Here is a 26,583-nt window from a genome sequence, read left to right as displayed (position 1 = left end):
GTGGTTGTCAGTCAAGGATTACCTACCTATACAAGGAAGATTCTGTGGTTATAGAACAAGAAACAGTGTTTCCCTTCTTACATTGGGTCCTCTGGAAACAGTAGTAGGAATCAAAATGATAGTACATACAGGCTCCAATAGAAGAAGAAAAAATAAAAATGTGTTGTTCTGGTTTCTTAGAATTCTTTGAAATTCTAATTCTAAAGTTTAAGAACCTTATTCAGTTAAACAATGCTTTTCTTTACAGAATGACCTCCTCTTCCTCAAAGTTACAAGCCAGCTGCATCACCTCAGCATTAAATGTGCCATTCACGTACTACACCTGAACAATTTTAACCCACATTGCTTACGCAGAAGACCAGCAGATGAGGTGAGATAAAAGTCATTGATTTTTGCTTCCTAAACTCAGTGTTCTTATATCCATTAGTGAGGAAATCTATCAACCTTTTTGGTTCCTAGGCAAACTGGCTAGTTAATTTCTCCTTGCCTTTTGCTTCTCTCAGAGAAATATGAATGCCATATCGATGTTTATATGTAATTCTACAGATAAGATGGATTTGGTGTGGGAAAACGAATTTGAATAAAACCTATGCAACAGATTAAGGAACAATTACTGAATATTTAGAAAGAATCACTTTATTAGCAGCATCTAGGTGGACTAATTTATTGTATTTACCATTCATTGTTTTCTGCAATACAGAATAATATTTCCTCATCAGAAGTAGTACAATGGTCTAATCATAGAGTGATGGAATGGCTCAGATCAGTAGATTTGGCAGAATATGCACCAAACCTTCGAGGGAGTGGCGTTCACGGTGGACTCATTGTAAGAAAAAAGAGCTTAATTTCCTTTAAGTTTTGCAATATGAATATTAACATGACAATTTATCAACACATCAGCTTTCAGTTTTTAACCTTTGTGTCTTATTTTGTTGATTGAAGAAAAGGAAAGTCAGTTTATGGATTTTTTTTCCCTGAGTGTTTTATGTAAAATAAATTTGGCAGTATTTAACTTAACATTTTATAAATGATCTTGTGTTATAAATCCGTACCCAAATCATTAGCACTTAATATATGAAATAAATTAGAGAGCAGAAACTGCTTTCAAATCAGCAATTGCTAAAATGTTGGCTGAGTCTTTTAATGAATATAAACTATCCCAGGCAAGGGAGAACAAATTATGTTTTTATCATGAATTATTTTAAGCAACAGTGCAAATTCAAGGCTTAGACTGAAGATAGACAGTTATAAATGCTTTTTAAAACAATTGTGTACTTGACACCAGTTATTGTTTATCTTATTTTAAATAAGATCACATTAGCCTAAGAACTGTATACATTTCATAACATTATATCAAGCATATAATCCTCCCCTTCCTTCTTTTAAATCTTTTTCTACAATTGATCTTTTCCTTTGTGCCTCTAAAAATGAAACTTCAGATATTATTAATGTAGACAATATATATATTTATACATATATAGTCTTACCTAATTCTGTTCATCTCTTACATTTTTTTGTTCTTTCTTTCTCTTGTGCTACTTTTCATCATTCAATTATAAAATCCCTTGAGGCAATGGCACTTGTTAATAACAACCAATATTCCTTTCTAAACATATTGGCTTTGCTTGGATACTGGCTTCCTTGAACAAAACTATGCTCCCCAAAGTTCTAACTGCTGGACAGAAAAGTTGGGAATTTTAATATATTTGTTACAATCTCCTCTCATGGATTTGTTGCCAACAAATGGGGAACCCTCCAGAATAGCATGGGCGATGCATGGGGGAAACATAGGAGGAAAGGGAAATAATAATTTCTTTTCCTGCCAAAGGGAAAATTCTGCTGAATCAAAATCCCAGGAACAACTCCAGGATTCAAGTCATTATGACTCCCATTAAGAGATGCGATCAAATGGAAATGGAAGCGCATACTAACCCTATAGATCTGGAACTGCAGTATGAACAGATGTTTTTCTTTGATATCCCAAAGAAGTGCCGCTTAAAATGGCATTTTTAAAATTTATATTTCCTGTTAATGTTAAATAATTGTTGGAAATGGATTATAATGGCTAACATGTGAAGAAGCCCTGATGCTTCCTGGCTCTGTGATACGATAACACATCCCGCACACGCAGAGGCTAATGAAAGCAGGCAACCCTCCGAATAGCCTTTGAATACCTTGCTGCTTAGAGACCACACTTAAAGCAGCACAGATGCTCTTTGTTTCTCCCACAGATCCTGGAGCCTCGTTTCAATGGAGATACTCTAGCAATGCTCCTCAACATTCCACCTCAAAAGACTCTGCTAAGACGCCACTTGACCACAAATTTCAATGTGCTCATCGGGCCAGAGGCTCAGCAAGATAAAAGGGAAATCGTGGAATCTACCGCTTATACAGCTCTCACTACCACCGCGAAAGTCCGGGTAGGCTACAGAGAAACTATACAAACTTTAGAAATCCTGCTTGAGTCCCTAGTTGGCAGTTTAAAAGCCAGTAATCTCTTAGGCAGCAATCTTGTAACCCATGTAACTACTTGAGAGTGAGTTTCATTGAGAGGCCAATGGCAGTTCTAAATAGATGAATAAGAGTTATTGTAACTGCTATGTTATTTAAAAATGGAGGCTTTTTGTACACTTTAAGAGAGTGCTTGCCCAAAGAATTCTGGGAAATCTGGCTAAGAGAGGGTAAGGATTTCAGTTTAGTGTCCCCAAATGAGAAATATCTGCTCTAATTATTAAACCAATTTGGGACTCTGATGACAACATCTGCAGGATATTGAAGGCTTTTTATTTTTTAGTAGCCGAAATACTGTACTTAAACTTATCCATGGGATGGAAAAGCGGCATAGCTTCCAGCCAAGGCACAATGATGCAAACCTCCCCTGCTGATAGTTGCATCTGACTGATATTCATTTTGCATTCCGAATTTTAAGTTGGGAGCCAGTCTGGTCTTGTAAATTAAGGGCTAGGAGTCGGGAAACCTGAATTCTAGTCCTCTTTTAGGTTTAGAAGCCAGCTAGATTACTTTGAGAGGGAGGCGGTGCTCAGTGGCTAAGAACTGAGTTTGTCGATCGAAAGGTAGGCAGTTAAGCGGTTCGAATCCCTAGTGCCGGGTAAGGGGTGAGCTCCCATTACTTGTCCCAGCTTCTGCCAAGCTAGCAGTTCGAAAGCACGTAAAAAATGCAAGTAGAAAAATAGGGACTACCTTTGGTGGGAAGGTAACAGCATGCTGTTCAAACTGACTTTGAGCCAGTTAATCGCTCTCAGCCCTAAGAAGAAGTCAAGGGAAAACCAATTCTTCCAAAATAATGCATGGATATATCAAGGCTTATTCAAAGACACACACACACACGACAGAAGACAGAATAGTAGAAATAGATTTATTTCTAAGTGAATATAATAGGAGGACTAATCTATGGTTTTAACCAAGATTCATTATGATGCAATACGCTTGCAATGATAATTTTCTTTCTTTCTTTCTTTGAAGAAAGGCTGTTTGTCCAGATTTTTTTAAAGCTTGTTTTAAAAAAATAAATCATGGGGTTATTGCTATGGTTTTGTGCCACTTGAGAGGTCTGATATTTGGGAGCGGGAATGTAAGAAAAGCTCTCCCTAAAGATACATGGACCTTTGTGTGTTTCTCAGCACTGAGTACAGTAGTTTGTTTTAAAGAAGCATTTGTTTATGTTCTGCTACTTTGCATATCACACACTCAGTAGCTGGGATCTGGGTTTTTTTTTTCTTCTATGGGTTCATTGTTGCATTTAAAGGTATGCATGCAGTGGTGGGTTGCTACCAGTTCGGTCCGAATCTTGCGAACTGGTAGTAATGGCGGCGGGAGGCTCTGCCCACTCGCCCGGACATCATGACGGACGCTCTGCGCATGCGCAGAAGCACCCTGCACGCTCTCCCATTGCGAACCGGTAGCGAAGGTAAGTGGAGCCCACCCCTTGAGGATCTTAAATTTAAGGTACCTAGAAGAGTTAAAGTTGAATAGGAACATGATGGCAGCAGGACATAGTTTATTCTATTACCATTCCTGTCCTTTTAAAGGATACGTTAATACTTCTTGCTAAAATGATAAACAGTTATGCTCTGATTTTTTACTTCAGGTTACTTTCCCTATACGGAGTCCAAAAAGTTATGTCAGTGACTCCATTACTAACCCTTCTCTTTAGCAGAAAGACAATCCTCCCCTTTCCTTTCGATGCATTTCTTCATTTCCTACAGGAACTTGAAAAATCAATGAAAACGTTCAAATTAATCTTGTAAAGTCTGCGAAAGGTGTTATTAATTAGCAGAGGTCATTTTTTAACTGTCAGTGTTTTCTGCATTTCCCCCGCATTTATTTTCTGACAATGCTTTCTCTCTTTCTCCACCCACCCTTCATTCTTGACAGCCAAAGAAACTTGGATTTTCACATTTTGGAAACTTAAGAAAAAAGAAGTTTGATGAATCTACAGATTATATTTGCCCTATGGATACAAATATAATCAATGGCGCTCAGAAAAGCTATGGTGCATACAGAGTGCATAACACCCTCCCTGACAAAGAATTAGACAAACTGGATCAGGTGGGCCAGGGGAACTGATACACTCACCTTACATCCTCTTGATGCATTCTGGAGCTTACAGATAACCTTTTCTTATAATTTAACTAAAGTGCATAATGCATCTGCATGTCTTTAGTGAATGTATTAGGATGAAGCTTGAAGAATCTTTAAAATATCACTTGGAATTTTTTTCCCCCATTTGCAACTGTTTCATCCTACTCATCTTCTCAAGCCCTTTTTCAGGAAAAGAAAAAGCTTTACACAACAGTTGTAGCTGACATTCAAGGCACCTAAAATTGAGCATGAGTGCTCTCTGAGCTGCTGTGCCAACTCAGAGCCTTTTATATTTCCTTTCCAATGCCCAACAATAATTTTTAACATTTTGTATTAGCTTTTTCATGTCCACAGTGGTAAGAATGATCTATTTTATTCTTGACAGCACAGCTGAATTGTATATTTTTATTAAAATATGTTCTTTTAATTGTGCAGCGTCTGCACCATAGTGGTTACATACAATAGAAAATTAAAATATTGGCCTAATGTTGGATCTTTTCTTTTTAAAAAAATCTGAGAATACAATTTCTTGAAGAAAGCAATAAAATATTTACTTGGGAAAACGTCTTAATTGTTTTTGTTGTGATTATTCTTTTTGTGATTGAATTATGCTTTAAAAGGTGCATAGACTGAATTTATAAATTGCTGTCCCAAGAAATACTACATAGAATCATGTGTAAAGTAATTTTTAAAAAGCCTGAAAAATGGAGTAATTGGAGTTTCTGCAAGATAAAAGATAGCAAGCCAAACTTCCATTTACTCTGATTTCGGAGTCAAACTGATCGGAAAAATTATGGTAATATCACAAGATTAAATGCAAAAAGTATTTTTTCATGCATGATTTACGACATCTAACACGTTCCATTCTTCTCTCATTTAGAATGTAATTGTTTTTCCATTTTGTTTAAAGCATGTAATTTGTTCAGTATGTGTTTGATTTATACATACAGTAATTGGAACTATTTTAATATTCTGCTTATTTTTAAAACACAATTTTCAGTCAAACTCCTGGACCTTCTTAAAATTAAACACTCATAAAGTATAGATTTTTCCTCACATTTTCTTAGCCTCCTAACTTTGTGCTCAGCCTCTTTTTGTTTCAAACTCGCTTCTCAGTGAGGATAAAGGATCTGTCTACTTCACAGGAATCAGTCGTGTACAGAAAAGCTTCTCAGCATGCATGCATGTAATACTACAAAGTAAATGAAGATTAAACTTGGAATTTGCATCTTTTAAATATTATGATTCCTGACAACTTGGAATTTGGAGTTATATGCTATTTCACTGCCTATCTAAAGCAGTCATGGTTAGAGTTTGGAAACCCCAGAACCACATTGTTTGAAGACCGATCTGTTCTGTCCTGATTCATTTAAAGCAGCATTTCTCAAACTTGGCAACTTTAAGATGTGTACCACAGATACCTCTGAATACAGAAATTCAGGCCCTACAATGGGGACATTGAGTGGGGATGGAAAGGGGAAAGAACAGCGGACATATTCCTACTTTCTGTGTTAAGCAGTGATAACTTCCATGACTAAATGATGGAGCTGAATGAAAAACTGAACTACATTTTAGAATAATGAAGCATTAAGCATATTAATGGATGTCTTATGTGTTAAACATGAATGTCTGAGTTATTAAAATAGCATGATAAGCATTTGAATCTGCATGAGATCAAGAAATGCTTTTTGAATTACTGAAAACAGCTCTGCTGCATTCTTTTTATTTAAAAATATAGTATCAAACATACTATTTTTTTAAAAAAAAAGTTGCAATGAATTGCCTTTTCATTTTTGGTCCCACTAACCTACTAACTGTTTGTTAAATGCAGTGGTGTCAGATCTATGTTTATAGAAAACATGCAATTTGGAAATCTTTCCAGTATTGGGGGTGGAGGGAACTGTGTAAGTCAACCTCAACTTCCTGAAGACAGACACATGTGTCATATGTGTGGAACAGTTCTGCTATCCCAAAAGTTGTGCATGCAGGTTTGACTAAGATTGGATGGCTGCTTTAATTTCAATCCAGTTGCTGAAATGATTTTGCAGATGGACCATTCAGAAGGAGCAGTGATGCAAATAGGGGAGCTGTCTCGAGGAATAAGCAACCTCACGGTATGTATGAATTCAAGAGGGCTATCTAGAAATTTTGTTATGGATCGTCGTTAATCAGCCAAGATTATTTATATAATACTAGCTGCCATCCCCATGCAAGAGAGTGATTTTTTAGATCTATCAAGCTCTCCTCATTTATTTTCTTTCTTCCCACTGAGGTCAATGAAAAAACAATTACAAAGTTTTGGATCTTTTAAGAGAGGAATGAAGAAGCCTAGGCTTCTGATTGGGAAAAGGGTTTTGGATAAACTGTTTCATAAATTATTATCATAAAAACATTTCAACATGAGCCATGGTGGTGCAGTGGTTAGGGTACAGTACTGTAGGCTACTTCTGTTGACTGCCAGCTGCCTGCCATTTGGCAGTTCAAATCTCATGAGGCTCAAAGTTGACTCAGCCTTCCATCCTTCCGAGGTGGGTAAAATGAGGACCCAAATTGTTGGGAGCAATATGCTGATTCTGTAAACCGCTTAGCGACGGCTGTAAAGCACTGTGAAGCAGTATATTAGTATAAGTGCTATTGCTATTTCTCATTTTCTAGTGTATCTGACTGTAGAAGTGGCTTGATTTTTTTTCCAATTTCCAGACAATGTTAAGCCAAGATCAGATGCTGAACAATGATCAATTTTTAACATCAACTTTTGAGGACTGGAGATGAAGATGCCACAGGAGCAACACTTAAGTCCTTTCTCCTATTATGACAGAAAATCGGTGCAGACTGGATGCTATACCTAAAAATGTATCATTTTCTTTGCTATTAAAATATGTGAAAGTTCAATGTGCTTTTAAAAAACGTACACACATACATAGGTAAACTCTCTGGTCTAGATAGTTAAGACATGCATTTAAAGAACTATGCAATTTTTTCTGGAAATTTGGAAATCTAAGATCTGTTGATCACTTATTTTAATCACTATGAACACATTTAATAGTGATCCCTTTTTCTATATTTTGTAATTTTAAGATTTGGTTATGGTGCAATGGAACTGCTATAGATTTCAAAGCTGTAGCTATTCTTTATTGTCAGTGTAGTTTGTACAATGATTTATATTGAATCTGAACTATGGCACTGAAAAAATGATTCCTTGATGTATTAAAAATGTGTTCACTGGTTCAAAAGATAGTCATTATCAAGAGGACCATAACTCCTGATGACTCCATAGACACATCCATGCAGCTGTCTTTGAAGCTGTATGGAAATCTTTTGCCATTGCTTTTTCTTCATTTTTTTTAAATGAAGAAACCCAGTTTTAAACTGGGCTAGTCTACAATCTCGGTATTCCCTGGTGTTCTATCTAAGAATTAACCAGGTCCGGTCTTATTTGATTTTCAAAGCTGGACAATATTAACTCGGTGCTACCACCAACATACACACTCACTGTTTTCTTGAGTACTTTGACTAGTTGCTATGAGTATCAACTAATGAGTACTAGAAGCTCCCAATATTTGATGAAGAGATCATTCCTGTCCTCTTTGTTGTTGTTCCTATATTTATTCTTGTCTTCCATCTTGCTAATTTTGACTTATACATGCAGTTTACAACAAGTAGCCTTATTATCTGGATTAAGCGGTGACAGGTTAACAAAAAAACTTCCATTAGCTATTCGTTTATATAACATTTCATTGTTGTAGTGTGATAGAAAATACGGAGAAGTCAGAGGTGATTGTGCTTTGTTCAAGGGTTTAAATGGGTGTATTAATTCATGCAACGCCAAAATTACATTGTAATAAATTCTACATTTCGTTTGACTTACAAATTCAAACGAAATAAACAACAGTATATTGGTGTAGGCTTTCACAGCTGGCATCAATGAAGCAGTGATAACTGTTCTGGCAGTATGGCTGGCTGAGGAATTCTGGAAATCAAAGTCCATAAGTCTTAAAAGTTGCCAAAGTTGGAAACCCCAATCCTAGACCATAGCCATACAGACAGAAAGCTCAGCACTGTTTTATACACAATAGCCTTGCAGATCAGTTTATTTTTGTCCTAATCAGCTGAAAGCTAAACATTCTTTGAAATATTCTATAGATTGGAGTTAACTGAAAGCATGAGAAACAACGAAGGGACCAAGCAAATGCCCACAGTTGGACTTTTTTCTCTGTCATCCCACTTATTTTTCAGTGCAGAAAATTCTTGAAGTCATCTTCCAACTATTAAATTTTAATATTTCTTTAAATTATAGTAGTTGAGAGAAAAACGTTTTGCCAGAAAAGAACCAACCTCTTCCAATTTACCAGTTTTCAATATTAAAAACACTTTCAAAATTCATAGCTAAATACCAAGATTTTGTAAAAATGTATGACAATTGGGGGGGGGGGGGCTGTATTATAATTTATAATTACATCTAAACCGCCAAAATCTCTGATTTGGAGTATCCAAGTTTACCATCTAAATTCAGGGGAAAACATTGGTAATATTTCAGTAGTGTGTGTAAACAGCTTTCCACATCAGGGGAATATTGTTAATAATTAAGAATCTGACATAGTATTCTTCCTTATCTCTAACAGGATTGTTCTGTTGTCTGCCTCAGTTTGCTTTTGAAATGAGATAAATGGGCACACCTCAACACATTTCCCTTTCAGAACTGATTTGGGGGGGTAACTGAGCTATCTCTGAATATTTTTTTGTGTGGAAAGATTTGCCAATGTGTCTTAAAAGGCTTTCAAAAATCTACAGTTTAAAGGCTTAAATTTAAAAAGGCTTGTAACAATTCTAATGCAACCTTGTTCATCTGTCTTTATACAAGTTTGCCACCTACTGGTGATAAAATTCCTTGTTTGCCAAGTACATTCCCAATATAAGTTGTTGCTAATATAAGCACAGCCTTATTCTGCAGAAGTATTAACCCGAAGATATAAACAAATTTATACTGTGGCACCAGCCCAGTTTTCAGTTAAATAACAGGGCTTTGGATATTATAATCAATGGTAACTTGCAGATGTGGCTCAATATTCATCCAGAAGTTGTTTCTTTCAGACCTGCGGTCGTTTTGAACATATTTTTATTTGATGTAAAGGTATAATTCTGGATCTAAAATATTGCATGTTCTAATGACAAGCTTTATTGTACAATTTTTTTACAAAAATAATTGCATTAAAGCCTGTATATGGGTGTTACAAGGAGTTGAAGCATATTTGGTCTACAAGGTAAAATATATAGAACCACAGGATCTTTTTATCAGTAATGGCAGAATGTTGATTTCTCTCCTGCGGAATGAGTATTTTGAATCCAAATGAGGTAATAAGGTTCTGCATGAGAATAGTTTTCAAATATTTATAATTTCTTTGCTTGTCCTCATTATTATCTAAATATTATTAAAGTTTTATGTGGAAAATGTTATGTTCCAAGTCATTCCAAGTCACCTAAATCATTGATTTAAATCTTGATGTCAATCTTAGTTGTATTTACAGCTATTAAGTTGGTTTGTATGAAGGACGTTTCCCACAAGTAGCTTGGTGTGAAGTTTATGATTGGAAATTGTGCTATAGTTGCATGGTTGTTCTAAATATTACACATGCAAGCACCTGCATGATTCAGAAGGCAAACATTTTGGTTCCAGCCAACATAGATGGAAGGTTATATGACTCCTTTTACATGACCACCATTCGTTCCTATAAGAAACATCAAGCTAAATGCATCCCCGCTTCTCATCCGTGAGACAGTGCCCAATAAAAGAATTTCATCAATAGGATTTTGTCCGACTAAGGAAGATGAGCATATTCTCTCTCTAGGAATGTCTTGGTGTGCTGATGGCTTCATAAAGTTCAGCTGGAATCAACATTTGGGGAGGAAATCTGGATTTAAATTAGTTATTTAAACCCAGTGAAACCTTGATTGGATTTTTTTTTGTCATACTTGAAGTAAATCTTAATTTTATGTTTTTAAAACTATATGTCATAGTTTTTACATTTCTTATTTCATGTTGATGAAAAACTGAAGTCAGCTTCAGGAACCGTGGATAGAAGAAGCTCCAATGGCTCCAAAACATGACCTACAGAAGTGACAGGAAGCCACAGGCTCCTTACCTCGGTCCACTGCAACTAATTCCTAACCAGCTTTGTTTCAAAAGCAGTTCATTTTTTATATGCTAATAAAAATCGCCATAAGTAACTCATATGGAAATTCAAAGTCCACAAAATGTATCAACATTTTATTTAAGTGAAACAAAAAAGCTTCATAAAACTTTATTAAGACTTGGCAAGGCATTAGAAAGGAGTACTTTGCCAAGTACATTAGTGTGAGAAAAGTGTCCTCTTTTGAAAGATCGGCACAGGTCTTCTAAAGTCTTTCCTCTCGGGAATGTGTATTTGTCAGGCCCAAACTTAGAGATGATATTAGCAGCATCCAATCATTCGTTTATTTGCTTACAGTTAATAGACAAAATCTTGCCAGACTAAAATTATAATCTAACGTACTAAATACAGTACATCCTGAGAGATTGTAGACTGACTTCCCTAAATCCCTTCCTGCCTCTCACACCCAGCTTGGGGCTGTGCAGGCTCTTAGTCTAGACTTGTGGTAACAAGAAAAACTCTTGTTACCCCAAGTCTCTCCCACTGCTCATCTAGGTGTGCATCCCATCACAATATTCTTACACAGACAACACTTTCTTTGGGATTGCTGGCCAATCAAAGCAGTTTTGCACAAGCTACATGCACACATTCGGGGAAAATTTAAGGTAGCTCTTAGAGATCACGGTTGTTTTAATCCTTCAAGGAGGAACACTTTGCTTACATCAACCACTTTGTAACGTGCTCCTTCAAATGTTTTGCATAACCATAGTACCTGTGACATTTGCTAAACGAATTAACTTCAAGTTCAGTAAGCAAATGTGCTCTCTTTTGCATATCCCAGAAGCTCAAGATTGGGCTGACAGGCAAATTGAATCATAGGTGGAGGCCCACACATAAGAATCAAAGTGTCTCCAGAGTGGGGAGGAAGATGGTCCTTTATCATGTCTGCAGTAACAAAGCCAGAACTATACTTCCATCCTGCAACAAAAATGAAAGAGAAGCTTCATGACAATGTCTAACAGAAGGTAGTACTGCACGCATTCATGGTGTTCTCGTGGTTCCTCCATTTCAAAGAAAACTAAGCTTGGTTTCATTTAATTTGAATGTTATATTTCACAGTATATGATTATTCTCTTTATATTTAATAATTTCCTCAGACCAGTGGGGGGTTGCACGTGGTTTTGTCCAGTTCTTGCGAACCGGTAGTAAAAGCGGTGGGAGGCTCCACCCACCCACCCATATGTCATAATGGACAATCTACGCATGCGCAGAAGTGCGAGCGAGTAAGCGCACTCCTGTTGCAAACCGGTAGTAAAGGTAAGTAGAACCCACCCATGCCTCAGACCATATTGATAATTTGGCAGCAATGTTTGGAGATATCCTGGAAACATATGTGACCATGACTGTACACCTCTGCTTCATAGCAACATTAGTATACTTTCAAAGATAGAATCATAATCTTAACCATGATCAGTTTAGTCCAATGGTTAAGACTCCAGGCTAGAAACCAGGAGTTTTCAAGTTCTAATCCTTAGGCATGATGCCAGTTGGGTGACTTTGGGCCAGTTACTCTCTCAGCTCAACCTGCCTCACAGGGTGGTGGTTTTTGTGGGGAAAATAGGAGGAGGAGCTGGTGAATATTATGTATATTCACCACCTTCAGTTACATAATAAAGTAATAAAAGTGGGGTAAAAATCTAATACATTTATTACTAACTTGTACAAACATAATTGCTTAATTACTGTTGGAAAGATTGCATTATAAATTTTCATGCTACTCTTTACCTTACCATGTTATAAAACATGTATCATTAACTGATAGGTGAATCTATTACTTAGAAATACAGCACAGTAACTATACTTCTCAAGTCATTTTCTATAAAGACTTAATATCTGTTATCACAATGGAAAGGTGCTTGGAATAATGGTAATAATATCAGTCAGGAAAGGCAATGTGTGAAAAAAATAGTTTGGTAAAAGTGGTACATCATATCAAGACAAATGTCTCACATGATTGCAATAGAGATATACATGTTATCTTAAAATTGGTTGTATACAGAAGAGTTCATTTAGCCTTTGAGCAACATCAACTTACCCTGAGGCGGTTTGTCCAAAGTATACCACAATTTAAATTGGTCTGAGTGGTTTGTAGCTACATCTTCCAGCTCTGGTCTCAGTAATATATCCTGTTCCGTCTGCCAACCAAAAGTTAAATAGCCATTCAGAGTTGAACGTGCAGGTTGACACAGCCCATTGTTAGCATTAGCTTACCTTTTGATTCTTATTTTATATATTGTTTTCTAGCTTTCCTGTATTCATCAATTCCCTTTGCCTTGGAAGGCTTAATCCTCAATACTGCAGTCTAATCAACCTTTCCTAGAAGTGAGTTACTCTCAGGTAGAGTTGCTTATGTTGTGGGCAATGTGTAGAATTAAAGGTAAAGGTTCCTGTTGCACATATGTGCTAGTCATTCCCGACTCTAGAGGACAATGCTCATCTCCGTTTCAAAGCCGAAGAGCCAGCACTGTCCGAAGACATCTCTGTGGTCATGTGGCTGGCATGACTGAACACCAAAGGTGCACGGAACCCTGTTACCTTCCCACCAAAGGTAACAGGGTTCCGTGCACCTTTGGTGGTACCTATTTTTCTACTTGCATTTTTTACGTGCTTTCGAACTGCTAGGTTGGCAGAAGCTGGGACAAGAACCGGGAGCTCACCCCGTTGTGCGGCACTAGGGATTTGAACCGCTGAACTGCTGACCTTTCGATCGACAAGCTCAGTGTCTTAGCCACTGAGCAATGTTAGCAATTCTGTGAAATCAGAAAACTACCAATACCACCAAAAATTTCCTAAAACATCTGGCACAACATCTTATGCTGGTTCTATTAATTAAATATGCTTGGGCTTAATAATAATGTGCTAAGCATAATCCCTTTCCAATGAACACCTGGGGCAGGCACTTGACTTAGCATATATTCATTTTACATTGGAGGCATATAAGAAGGTAAGGAGGCTACTCAAACTATAATTCTTTCTGGCTACCTTACCATCCTCCCACCCACCTCTGTTTGCAATCAATAGCCTCCCGCTTTCCATGGGAACCAGAAAAAAATGTTTAATTTTCACCAAAAGAAGAGCTATGAACAAACGTAGTTGGGAAGATGGTGTACATGTATAAGTAACTGCTGGTGGCCTAGCTGCTTTTATAATTATTTCACAAAAAAGGAAATGCAAGTAAACATAAGTCAACCAACCTGATTAGCAAAAAGGAGATAACATTTTGTTTTATCGGTAGGGTCCTTCGTGATATGGCGGATCAGCTGAAGCATTGGAGTAATTCCTATCAAATCAAAGTCAAGGTTCAGAATGAAGTAATATTTTTTCCCATAACCCAGAAGTAGAACCATAACATTTTGTTATTACCTCCATCCTTGTCAACTATAAAACTAAGTGAGCATTTGTGTGAACATGAAAGGCATACAAAATAGAACAAATGTGTGCTTTTTTTTTAATACTCAGTGAAGGTAGTATAATTCTCCAAATTTTCTAAGATAGGTAAAGAGAGAAAGAGAAATGATAAAACAGTCATTCCCGAGATTGAAGAATATTATTTAATACTTTCTCTAAGAGAAAGTATTTTTTCTTTTATATTAAATGATTTTAGTCTCACACTATTTAATTTTACATTCAGCTTCTGAGCCACAGGTTCATGGCTAGTGGCAGCATATTAAATTATGTTTAACTATAAAAGAGGATTAGTAGAAAAGAAAAGTAACCTTAAAGATCTCAAAGAATAGGCTCATAATTTTAAAAAATGTGACTTTTCAATAGCCAAAGTGTCAAATTGACTAGGATTTCATGTCATAATCAGCACGTCAAACTGGGTACAGAGATAGATTATTAAGCAATATTCTAGTCAAGGTGAAATACTCAAACATTTTTAGAAGTAAATTAAGTTGTGCATCAGATATGATATATCTTCTGTTCCATGCTAAGTCTTGGTCAAGTCTTCTGCACTTACTCTTTTCTAATAGAAGAGAGAGTAATAAGTATTACTTAGCCAAGATTCCTTTTAGACCAGATGTCCCCAACCTTGGCAACTTTAAGCCTGGTGGACTTCAACTCCCAGCTTTGCTGGCTGGGGAATTCTGGAAGTTGAAGTCTGCCAGGCTTAAAGTTGCCAAGGTTGGAGATCCCTTTTTTAGATCATACATTATAATCCAGAAGTATATAGCTTTTTTAAAAAAAAATATCCAAAACCCCTTACTCCAGAAATAAGGAATACCTACCTGTTCCCCCAGCAATCATCCCAAGGTGCTTAACAAACTTTATCTTTGCTTCAGACTTTTTATCCAATTTGATAGCAAATTTACCTGTGTAAAATTACAAGCGTCAATTCCAACAAAACTGAAGCACTGCAAAACTCTGAATTACAGCTGTACACTACTGTTTATTACACTACACTACTGTATATTAAATCTGCAATATTATATCCATTTCTAAGAGTGAAAACCTGTATAATTCTAAAGGCCTTCCCTCTCATAAGCAGACTTAATCTAAGTATATATTTGGAACCAGCTCGCTAAATAAGCCACAGTTGCCTGAGCTCATACAAAACTAAATATTAATTCACAAGTGTACAATCTGAGTCTCCAGAGCAGTTTTACAGCTCCTGGAAGCTTTTCTTGTGACCTTTGAAACAATGCTACTAAATCTGAGCTGCAATATGAACTTCCTTTAGATGGTGGCACACAGTTATAATGATCTATAAGCATTTGCTACCATTATAATAGAGTTATAATGTTCTGTAACTATTTCCTAGTATTCTGTAAGTATTTGCTACCATCTAATGGTTGGTTACATTTCTGCAGATCAGATCTGATAGTTGGACTAGAGATTTCCAGGAGTTATTACCAAACTATGTTTTGTGTAATAGAAAGGAAATTCTGTTTATTATAAATAAGAGAAGCAGTTTGGTCTAATTATAGTTAAGGCACCAGGCTAGAAAGCAAGAAACCATGCGTTCAAGTCCTGCTTTAGCCACAAAAGATAGCTGGGTGACTGGGCTAGTCATTTTGCCTCAGCCCAGCCCACCTCACAGGGTCATTGTTGAGGAAGATGTGTTGGATATGTTTGCCACTTGGAGTTATTGTAAAAACAATAGATAGGATGTGGTATTTGTTGATACATAATGTGTTATTTGTTGAATGCCCTATTCAATGAATCACATTCAACCACATGAATAATGTGATATTCATTAACAACTGGAGGCAGGAGGGGAGATAGTATGCTAAAGGTGGAGATGCTATCTATAAAACATACAAAAAACATTCCAAATTCCCCTGGGGATTATTGTAGCTCAAATGGCTATGAAGCACACACAAACAAATTAACATCGATTGCATTATCCTTCAACTTGTGGCATGCTATATTATCCACCCAGAGTCTCTCTGTAGGGAGATGGGTAGTTTCAAAGTTTGATAAATAAAATAAAAAATAAATATCTCTCATCTGCCTACTGCTTTTATTTATTTAAAAGCATTTGATCACCCCTATTCATAATTAAAAACTTCTTGGGACTTGACAATGAAATAGTACCGGATCCTTTGTACACCAGAAGCCCATTAGGTCCTCTGAAATTGATGGTGTCACCAGTCTTCATGGCATCTAAGTACTGGGACATCTTCCCACCTTCAGGAAATTTGGGATGAACGTTTCTGTGGTAAACCTAGAAAGAATACATAGACACATGCAATCATTACAATGTTTTACATTTACAGTAGGTGACCGAGGTCTGCATTGGAAAAGATAATTATCTTTTGTACCGTTACATAAATCATGAATTAGAAACCGGAAAAAGCCACATTTCTCCTGTTTACGCTCTAGAAAACAAATCTACTGCAGTGCTGAGGGCAAATAATTTTATCCTCAGTAAGGTTACAAGAATATTAACCTATGTTATTTTTGGCCAATTATGTATTTTACCCGCTATTTGTAGGCCCTATTTATGTTTAGACCCCAAAATTGGGAGCAAGTGGCTTTCTCTATAGACTTCTCCCAGCCAAACTATAAGCTGGGTCTTTAGAAATCCTTCTCTGTGAGCGTCCTCACTACATAGAGCAAAATAGGGAAAAGCTCTAAGGAGAAGGCCTTTTCTCAGAGAAATTCACCTGAAGGCATATTAATGATCTTTTCACAGCAGGAAAAGCACTTTTTAACTTATATTTTGAAGTGCACGTACTCTAGGCTAAGCATTGTTGTTTACAACTGATCTTAAGTATAGCTGTTTTATACTGCAGTGGCTTTTAATGCTAGATTTGTTTTGTGAGATCTCAGAGAATATGTGCCTCAAGGTAGCAACATTAATATGGTAAATAAAAATGAATAACCCCCAAACATGATCAAAATTACTTCAGAGTAATTTTAAAAACATTGCTTACTAAGCTCTGGGACTGGGTGATATTTTTCCTTCATTCCTACAGGCAGGACAAACAGAATATGGTCAAGAAGAACTATTCACTCTGGGCCTTAATCTCAAATTAGATATAAAATACTTTAAAAAAAATTAATTCAATTTCTGTCAAATTATACCCTAGTCTGTCAAGATCCAGTATCTCTTTTTACTTTTTACCCCAGACAAGAGATTCCAATCAGAACTCCCCAGATTTTTGAGAATTCCAGCACCTATTTTACATTGCTTTAGCTGAGAAAATTAACAAAATTAAGAATAGAATAGAATTTTATTTTATTGGCCAAGTGTGATTGGACACACAAGGAATTTGTCTTGGTGCATATGCTCTCAGTGTACATAAAAGAAAAGATACGTTCATCAAGGTACAACATTTACAACACAATTGATGGTCAATATATCAATATAAATCATAAGGATTGCCAGCAACAAAGTTATAGTCATAAAGCCATAAGTGGAAATAAGCTATAGAGAAATAGATTTTTCTTCATTTACTCATTGTCCTTCTCAGTCTCAGTGGTTTATCTCTAAAACAACTGTGCACACTATTCCAACCATATCTTCAAAGATAATTTCTGGATATAAAATGTGATGCATTTTTCGTTTTTAATTTGATTTATTTTATAACTGGAGCATTAGGGAACAATTCATTTGAGAAACATAGCAACCAAAACTAAGACTAAGTTACTTGGTCAAAACAGTTTAAACCTACCTTTATTACTAAATCAACATATCCTTTCACTTCATCACTAGAAACTGGAGTATAAGCCCGAATCACAAGGTTACCACCGACTTTGGCAGAGAGGTATACATGTTGGCCTGGAGAAAAATAATTATGGTTCCATTCCAAATTTTTTATTATGGCATTAAAGAAGAAAGCAAATGATGTGGGATACTTTTCCAAACTGGATAACATCTGCAAAATTGGTTGGGAGAACAATTCTCATTCCCCGAGAGAAATGTCAATTATACATTTAATTAAGAATGGGGAACCTTCTATAGTTGCAAAGATAAGCATGAAAATGTTAGGTGAGTGGGGGAGAAATCAGTTGCCACTAGCTGATAAGAAAATAATATTTAGAAATATACAAATCCCCATGAACTGAAGATCTTGCAGAGCTATGGAGTGTCACCATTAAAGCTTTTGAAAAAGGAGAAGGCCACCAAACAAAACATGACATTAACTGCATGACTGCAGTTATAAGCATGTGTTAATTAACTATGGCAATGTAAATGGTATTAAAACTACAGTGAGATTAACACATTGATAAGGGATTAATTCTTCTCTCCCCTAACTCAACCTCTTTTTCTAAAACGGGTGTCACACTGGCGGCCTGCGGGCCAGATGCATCACACGCAGGCCACGCCCACCCCAGCTCTGCGAATGGGGAAAACATCGCAAAAAATCACATGATGGCCACGTGACGCTGCGAGTTTGACACCCGTGTTCTAAGACAGGGGTCTCCAACCTTGGTCCCTTTAAGACTTGTGGACTTCAACTCCCACAAGTCCACTCTGGGAGTTGAAATCCACAAGTCTTAAAGGGACCAAGGTTGGAGAAACCCTGTTCTAAGACATTAATTTGGCAGATACAGGTTATGTTAAAAGATCGCATCACATAACATGCCTGCTGAAATAAAATGCAGGTGCAACTACAATCAAGCAGTTAAACCTAGACCTATTTTGAGCTCTTTCTGTCTTTTCCAAAAGTTAATCATGAGTCTGTGCCCTGAAGTCCTTCTAGACTGGACCAAGGAAAACAAAAGGACATCCCCATCCTTTATATTTTGGTTTGCCATCCTAAATACCTTGATGATGTTAGAAAGCCTACTACTGCAAGAAGGCTAAAAGCAATACAGTACTAGGTTTTTTTCTTCCTCGGAGACCTATATTTTATGCTAAAACATCTGCCTAGGTTCCTAACCTGTTTCTGGCTCAATATTCCAGCTTTTATCCTTGAAGTCAGATACAGTCAATGAAATGAGCATGAATAAGTCCTTGTCATCTATATCTTCATCATCCATGAGTCACGCCTGGCCTGGAAAACTATGGCTGACTCCTTACTTCAAAGCCGAAATCTTTTACTCTCCCTGACTTTCAGTGAGAGAGGAGTTTTAAATATATGCCACCTTTCTGCTGTAGTTTCACTTCTATTGCATCTGTTCTTCTTTACTTTCTGATTTTATTTTGCAGTCCCCATTATGACATATTGAAGGACAGCATATAAACACCTACAATAAAAGAACTTACTAATAAGGCAAGTCAGATTGTGAAACTTTAGTTAAGCAAATTATCGATCAGACAATGGACAGAAATCTGGCCACCCTATATTTTCCTGTAAGAAAGACAGGGCAAGATACTGAATGTAGGTAGCAGAACCATAGGAAAACAAACCTGGATGGTTTTCAGCCATATTTCCCAGAATTGCCAGATAAGCTATTCTGCAACACAATTAGTTAAACATAAAGCCAGCTCTTGTCCATTGGATTTATCCAGGAAAGTTTGCCCACGGCTGCAATTTGACTGCTTCCCCTACAATGTCCCTTTTTCAGAAGGCAACTGGACTTTTTCCTTTTGAAGACGTTTCGCTTCTCATTCAAGAAGCTTCTTCAGCCCTGACTGGATGGTGGGAAATAAGAGCTGAAGTCAGAGCTGAAGAAGCTTCTTGGATGAGAAGTGAAACGTCTTCAAAAGAAAAAAAGTCCAGTTGCCTTCTGAAAAAGCATCTTTGGGACAACCATGCCCTGGATGACTGAGAATCGCTACAGGCTTCCCCTACAATGTGACTGAATCCCAGCCCAAGCATGTGTTAGACCTTCACCATCGGGCGAAGGGAGTTTTGAATGAAACAGTAAGTGGATTGGTTCACCATGAGAAAGGACTGTTCATCTGAACACGATCACCATCTTCATTCTACTCATTTAACCAGGTACCCTAAACTGACCCAACAATGCAGAGAGATACACAGGGAGCCACTTTGCTACTCAGTTTGATATAAACTGACTTCATAAGATATTGTTTATTAATTAATTTATTTATTAATTTATGAATTGATTTTCAGTCCTTTGCCTCAACTGAACGTTATTAATTTGTTCTACTACTAGCTTAGCCTATAATGGTGACCAGTGCTGTTGAAAAGCAGATTGTTATACCTCCTTACATATTATAAAGGTAAAGTTTCCCCTTGCATGTGCTAGTCGTTCCCGACTCTAGGGGGCGGTGCTCATCTCCGTTTCAAAGCCGAAGAGCCAGCGCTGTCAGAAGACATCTCCGTGGTCATGTGGCCGGCATGACTCAACGCCAAAGGCGCACGGAATGCTGTTACCTTCCCACCAAAGGTGATCCCTATTTTTCTACTTGCATTTTTTACATGCTTTCGAACTGCTAGGTTGGCAGAAGCTGACAGAAGTAATGGGAGCACACCCCATTATGCGGCACTAGGGATTCAAACCGCTGAACTGCCGACCTTTCAATCGACAAGCTCAGCGTCTTACGCACTAAGCCACCGGGTCCCTATACATATTATATGATGAATAATTACATATTATAGCATTTATTCTAATAATTATTCTCTTGACATTAAAATCACTTAAAGTTTCAAGGAGACACCTAATAAAAGATTTTGTATAGCACTAGAAAAAGCAGTTTCAGTATCAAACAAGTTTCACTAGAAGGGTTTTTCGGAGATTTTTTCTGGGGGGGAGGGCACGAACACAAGGACTCTGAACCAGGAACTGATGAAGAATAAAGCCATGCTTACCTATAGGCAAGCCCAATATATGTTTTGGCGATGGTAGCGCAAATCTGAATCTCCTGGTATCATGGCTGATATTCTGGGGAAAAGCAATTAGTTAAAAAACATTGAGCAATAAAGCATCACAAAAATGATTTAAGATTTTTTCATCTTGACAGTCCATGTGCTAAAATATACAACTGAGAAAGAAAAGGGACACCATAAAGCAGGGGTGAAATCCATCAGGTTCTAGCAGGTTCTAGAGAACCGGTAGCGGAAATTTTGAGTAGTTCGGAGAACTGGCAAATACCACCTCTGGTTGGTCCCAGAGTGGGGTGGGAATCGAGATTTTGCAATATCCTTTCCCCAGGAGCGGGGTGAGAATGAAGATTTTGCAATATCCTTCCCCTGGAGTGGGGTGGGAATGGAGATTTTGCAGTATCCTTCCCCTGCCACTCCTACCAAGCCACGCCCACCAAGCCATGCCCACAGAACTGGTAGTAAAAAAAATTTGAATTTCACCACTGCCATAAAGGATAAGGGGGAACTGAGGATACCAAAAGTGACCTAACCACAGCAAGGCAGAGAACATGCGAGATCTTTTGGGCATTGGTTCATTTGGAGATCTCAAACATTCACCTTGTGGTTATATCTGTCCCATTGGGAGTTTTTTGGTATGGCCTGTAACAACTCATCCATGTGGCACTACTGCCTCAGCTTCTCCTCCTATCCCACTCTGTGCAACTAGCCATGCCTGGCAGCAGGGGTCCTAGATTTTCAAGCTCCAGGCACCCTTTCCCCACAGTTTTCTTCCCGGCATTGCTGGCACCTCTCCCATAATGAATAGCACTTCACTTCTCCCCCACAGAGGCAGCTAACACTGCAACCCTGTGAGAGAAAAACTGATGCCGCATAAGCTGGCATTGTGGAGGTAAAAGTGAAGTCTGAGCCACACAAGCTGCGCAGCAGGGAAGAAGACAGCAGCAGCAGTCTGGAGCCTCATAAAGGAGGTAATATGGAGGAAGGGTGCCTGGCACTGCCTTTGCATTTCCCCCAATACGTCGACTTGTGTGCCTTCTCATTCTACTCTTCCTGAATCAGCTACTTTGCCCATCAGTTAAGAACCACAGCTGGAACTGCCAGAGGTGCTGCAGGGATAGGCAGTGAGGTGAGCGGGAAACACAGGAAAAATAATGACATTCAAAAAGTTTATGTAATTTTAACACGTGTCTTTTATTTTTTGGTACCCACCCCCATCTCTCTCAAAGCATCCCAGTTTGGATGATGTGGTCACCAGTCAACGAGAAACATGGCTGGTTGCCACACCAGGAATATGAAGCTGAGTACACCGAATAATGTCACCTAATATATTCCATATAAAATGTTCAGTTTCGATTCAGTTTTAATATTTCTGGCCTTTCCAGGGGCATGAATGTGACCCACCAAGTAGCATACTTTATGCAATGTGCTCCCCTCCCATAATCATTTAAGTTTTAATTCCTTGGAATAATCCTTTCTCTTTCTTTTTATGCCTCTATTAGATCCCACAGAACTGAATACACAATGTAGCCAGTTATGGGTTGGGAAAAATCTTGTACATGGTGGACCAAATTAGAATTTCAAGTGGTATCTACTCTGTTGCTGCTTCAGTATATCAGAGCTGCTGTTACTGAACATTATGCAATATCCCAAGGGCAGAATTACCAAATAACTTGGCACATTTATGGCTTTCAAAATATGGGGAAATAGATGTAGGCCAACATCACACGCTCAAATCTTAATGTTTCTGAAGAGACACAGTTTTGTATGAATGCACATGCTTTCTATGCCAAAGGCTCAAGTCCAAGCCCTGCAATCTCTCATTTAAAATACAAATATCCAACCTGGCACATTGCTGTCAAAGTGTTTTATATGGCATTTTCATACAGTCAAGCCAAAAACAGAACTGACAGCTCACCTCTTTCTCTATCAAAGACAGTGGATATTTGATATTTGGATCCTGCAAAGTCAATGGATCTTTCTTCCTCTGAGATCCAATTATTTTATAAAGCAAAAATAGCATCGATGGTACAATTGCAGCCACGGCAATCAAAACGGAAACATCCTGAAAGATGAAAAAAGAGCACAGGTACGCAAGGAGAATGAAAACTTAGTTTTATGTGTTACAGCCTTCAGTCTCCACTGTAAAGGTGAAGTCCTTCTCAATCAGCTTATCATGGAATTCATCAGCTCTAAATCTATTGAGACCTCCATCCTCTATGTGGCATCCAGAGACAATGTTATAATCCAGAATTTCTCACCTGCAGATTTCCCTAACCATTGTCACCTTTTAAAGATTTGTTTATTTTTTAGAAATAAACAAACAAATGGGAAGCTATTCTGCTGTAAAGCAAAGTAGCAGTTTCAAGAAGAAGCAGTTCAGGTAGTCCTCGAGTTACGACCACAATTAAGCCCCAAACTGATGTTGCTAAGTGAAACATTTGTTAAGTGAATTTCCCCCTATTTTAAAACCATTCTTGCCGCATCTGTTAAGGGAATCGCTGCAGTTGTTAAATTAGTAACCCGGTTGTTAAGTGAATCTGGCTTTCCCCCCCTTGACCTTGCTTGTCAGACGGTCGCAAAAGTTGATCACACGATCCTAGGACATTGCAACCATACCTAAGAACCAGTCTGAATTTTGATCATGTGACCGTGGGGATGCTGTGTGAAAAACAGTCATAAGTCACTTTTCAGCACTCTTGTAACTTTGAACGGCTACTAAATGAACCGTTTGTAAAGTCGAGGACTACCTGAATTTCCATGATGCCTGAATGCACCCAGAATCCTTCTTAGAAAATGAACTAGTGTCAGGCTGCTGACCAGACTTTTGTTCATCTGACACATGGATGTTGGATGACTTATTCTCAAAATCCCAAATGTGCCCCCAAAAAGACTTAAGGAGCCAGAGAAGGAGCAACTTGACTAAAAGTCATACATTCTGTTTTATGACTGAGGAAGATTTCACCTTTCAGTTTATCAAAGGCAAGGGGAGAATAAGTTAACCACAGCTAGGCCCTGACTTACTACAGTTCGTTTAGTGACCATTCGAAGTTACAATGGCACTGAAAAAAAGTGACTTATGGCAGTTTTTCACACTTATGCCCATTGTAGCATCGTTGTAGCATGGTCACACGATTTAGATTCGGATGCTGGACAACTGGCTTACATTTATGACCGTTGCTGTGTCCCAAGGTCATGTAATCACCACAAGCCAGGTTCACTTAACAACCGGATAACTAATTTAGCAACTGCAGTGATTCACTTAACACAGGAGGTCTGCAAACTTGGCTCTTTTAAGACTTGTGGAATTCAACTTCCAGAGTTCCTCAGCCAGCTTTGCTGGCTGAGAGACTCTGGGAGTTGAATTCCACAAGTCTTAAAAGAGCCAAGTTTGCAGACCCCTGACTTAACAGATGCGGCAAGAAAAGTCGTAAAAATGGGGCAAAATTCCCTTAACACATTTCTCACTTAACAACATAAATTCTGGGCTCAATTGTGGTCATAAGAAAAATGCTTTTTCATTTATCCAGAGTCACATATAGAGGGAGGACTACCTGTATATGTGACTCTGGATAAATGAAAAAGCATTTTTCGAACCCCCATTTATCATTTTTCCACCTAAGAAATGTGAAACTTGTCTTAATGCCAATTTGCACAACTACGATAAAACAGGTTAGTTCAGGATACAGCTTTGCAGAGGTGGAGCAGAGGGTTGTACTTTTTTTCACTTTATGTGCCAACTTTTTATGTTTGTGTCCAAGCTGGAAAAAATAATAAATCTGCAGTATTACTTCAGATCATCCAAAGATATATAAAGGAATAAATTACAACAAATGGAAGTGTTAACCGTATCTCTCCCCACTCACCTTGAAATATATAATTTATTTGGTTAGGCCTTAAAGTCAAAACCTATGTCTGTTGTTCCAATCCACATTTAAAATATCCGGGCTGTCTTAGCCAATGAGGAGACAGAGAAGCCCTCTGATGCTGTGACACCGCATTTGTCAGGAAACTTCTCCAAAAAAGTAGCCAGAACCTGCCTTTTTACAATCTAAGGCGAATATAGCTGTCCTGGGATAATGTGGCAGGATCCAGTCTGGGTCAGTCACCAGGACCAGAGGTTCCCAAAAGCTCGGAAGACAACCTCTGGCCCTCCCGACCCACCCAGAGTGGATCCTGCAGAATCTGCCTTCCTGGGATTGTTAATAAATCCATTACTGTATTTCTAGTGTCTTATTTGAACAGGAACTCTTCGCTGTGGCGTTTCTTCAGGTATCTGAAAAGAAAAGCCTGCTGGATGATAATAAACGGCAAGTTACACGGAGATATATTTGTGTGTGTGTGTGTGTGTGTGTGTGCGCGCATGTAGATGTAGATAGATAGATGGATGGATGGATGGATGGATGGATGGATGGATGGATAGATAGATAGATAGATAGATAGATAGATAGATAGATAGATAGATAGATAGATAGATAGATAGATAGATAGATAGATAGATAGATAGATAGATAGATAGATAGATAGATAGATAGATGATACCAGTAGGCAGGCAGGCAGGCAGACAGACAGATAGTTAGATAACAGATAGATAGATGATAGATAGATAGATAGATAGATAGATAGATAGATAGATAGATAGATAGATAGATAGATAGATAGATAGATAGATAGATAGATAGATAATATACAAAGTCTACACTGGTCACTCCTTACATACTTTGCTGGGACCGAAAAAAGATTTACTGTACTGTATTCCTCAGCTGGCTGCGAATTCCCTAGACACCCTTAAGCTTCCTTTGCCAAAAGCTGCCATAACCCGCCTCCCCAACTCGTCTTGCTCCGGGTGCGGGCGGGGGCGCCCGGTGAATGAAAGGGGAGCGCTCTGCTCGACGGAAGAACCGGGAGGGAAGCGGGATCGCCCAGGAGCTTTCTCTCTCTCGCCAGCCACACAGCGGCTTCGTTTTTTGCTTACCCAGCCGATCGACTCCATGGCAGGCAAGAACGGAGGGTCAAACAAGCCGAAGGAGCTGCGCAGGTTCCTCTCGCCCCACGGCCCGGTTCTGGAGAGCTCGCCGCGCCTTCCCACGGCCTCACGCGTCTCGCAGCTTCGCCTGCTCCGAAGGACAAAGGGCGCCTCTGCGTTGGCTCGAGTCCCGCGATTGCGACAGCCGCCCTGTCCGTGGCTTTCTCCAGGACGCCCACCTGCTCTGCGAAGGCGGGGTGGGGGGCGTGGGATACCCAAAGGTGGACACCCACTGGGTGGCTGCAGGTGGGAGTGGCCCCTGAAGGCCACCGGGCGTGGGACAGGGAGTCCCTTAGGGTTTTTCCCCACTTGGTTTTTGGATAACTATTGGGTTATTATTGGTAGACTTTCCACTTTATTATTCAGTGCCTTAATAGGATGAAGAATTATATTTGCAGTGAGATTGATCGGAGAAGACTCTCCGAGCCACAAAGAAAAGGTGTTGTATAAAGCAACAACCAGGCGGGATTGCGACACCCGCCCATGGTTTGCTTTATACAGGTAAGTCCTTGCCTTACGACCATAACGGACCCCAACATTTCTGTTGTTAAGTGAGACATTGTTAGCTTGGCCCCCCGTTTTACAA

At 38.4% G+C, this 26,583-nt stretch overlaps 2 protein-coding genes across 10 annotated transcripts in view; one reads left to right on the top strand and one right to left on the bottom strand.

Annotated features, from left to right (window-relative positions):
• Window positions 1-5,169, top strand: part of PPFIBP2 (PPFIA binding protein 2) — a 98,191-nt gene extending 93,022 nt beyond the window's left edge. For all 8 annotated transcript variants that reach the window (XM_058160399.1, XM_058160426.1, XM_058160408.1 and 5 more), the window contains 4 exons: window positions 248-370; window positions 701-826; window positions 2,232-2,420; window positions 4,396-5,169. In XM_058160399.1, coding sequence (XP_058016382.1) covers window positions 248-370; window positions 701-826; window positions 2,232-2,420; window positions 4,396-4,587 — 630 coding nt within the window. In that variant the 3' untranslated portion in view covers window positions 4,588-5,169. The remainder of the gene's footprint in view (window positions 1-247; window positions 371-700; window positions 827-2,231; window positions 2,421-4,395) is intronic.
• Window positions 5,170-10,196: 5,027 nt separating this feature from the next.
• LOC131186651 (NADH-cytochrome b5 reductase 2-like) lies at window positions 10,197-26,218 on the bottom strand. Of its 2 annotated transcripts, XM_058160474.1 has the most exons (9): window positions 25,947-26,215; window positions 22,890-23,036; window positions 20,960-21,032; window positions 17,912-18,018; window positions 16,329-16,458; window positions 15,020-15,103; window positions 13,985-14,070; window positions 12,826-12,925; window positions 10,764-11,708 (listed from the first exon to the last, which is right to left on the bottom strand). In XM_058160474.1, exons 1-9 carry the CDS (start codon window positions 25,962-25,964, stop codon window positions 11,536-11,538), a joined length of 918 nt encoding a protein of 305 aa, XP_058016457.1. In that variant the 5' UTR covers window positions 25,965-26,215; the 3' UTR covers window positions 10,764-11,535. The 2 variants fall into 2 exon arrangements, with proteins under 2 accessions (XP_058016465.1, XP_058016457.1); XM_058160482.1 differs by lacking the exon at window positions 22,890-23,036 and having other exon boundaries at window positions 10,197-11,708; window positions 25,947-26,218.
• Between the last annotated feature and the right edge of the window lie 365 nt (window positions 26,219-26,583).

Source organism: Ahaetulla prasina, chromosome 1 (genome assembly GCF_028640845.1).
Source record: "Ahaetulla prasina isolate Xishuangbanna chromosome 1, ASM2864084v1, whole genome shotgun sequence".
Classification (NCBI taxonomy): domain Eukaryota; kingdom Metazoa; phylum Chordata; class Lepidosauria; order Squamata; family Colubridae; genus Ahaetulla; species Ahaetulla prasina.
Note: the sequence above shows the minus strand (reverse complement) of the source record. Positions and strands in the feature narration are given on the sequence as shown.

Excerpts from the sequence above, each read along its gene's own strand:
- LOC131186651 (XM_058160474.1), bottom strand. Across the intron at positions 16,459-17,911 it reads ATGTTGATTTAGTAATAAAG|GTTTACCACAGAAACGTTCA; the intron begins GTAGGTTTAAAC and ends TATTCTTTCTAG. Across the intron at positions 15,104-16,328 it reads TCTGGTGTACAAAGGATCCG|GTAAATTTGCTATCAAATTG; the intron begins GTACTATTTCAT and ends AATTTTACACAG.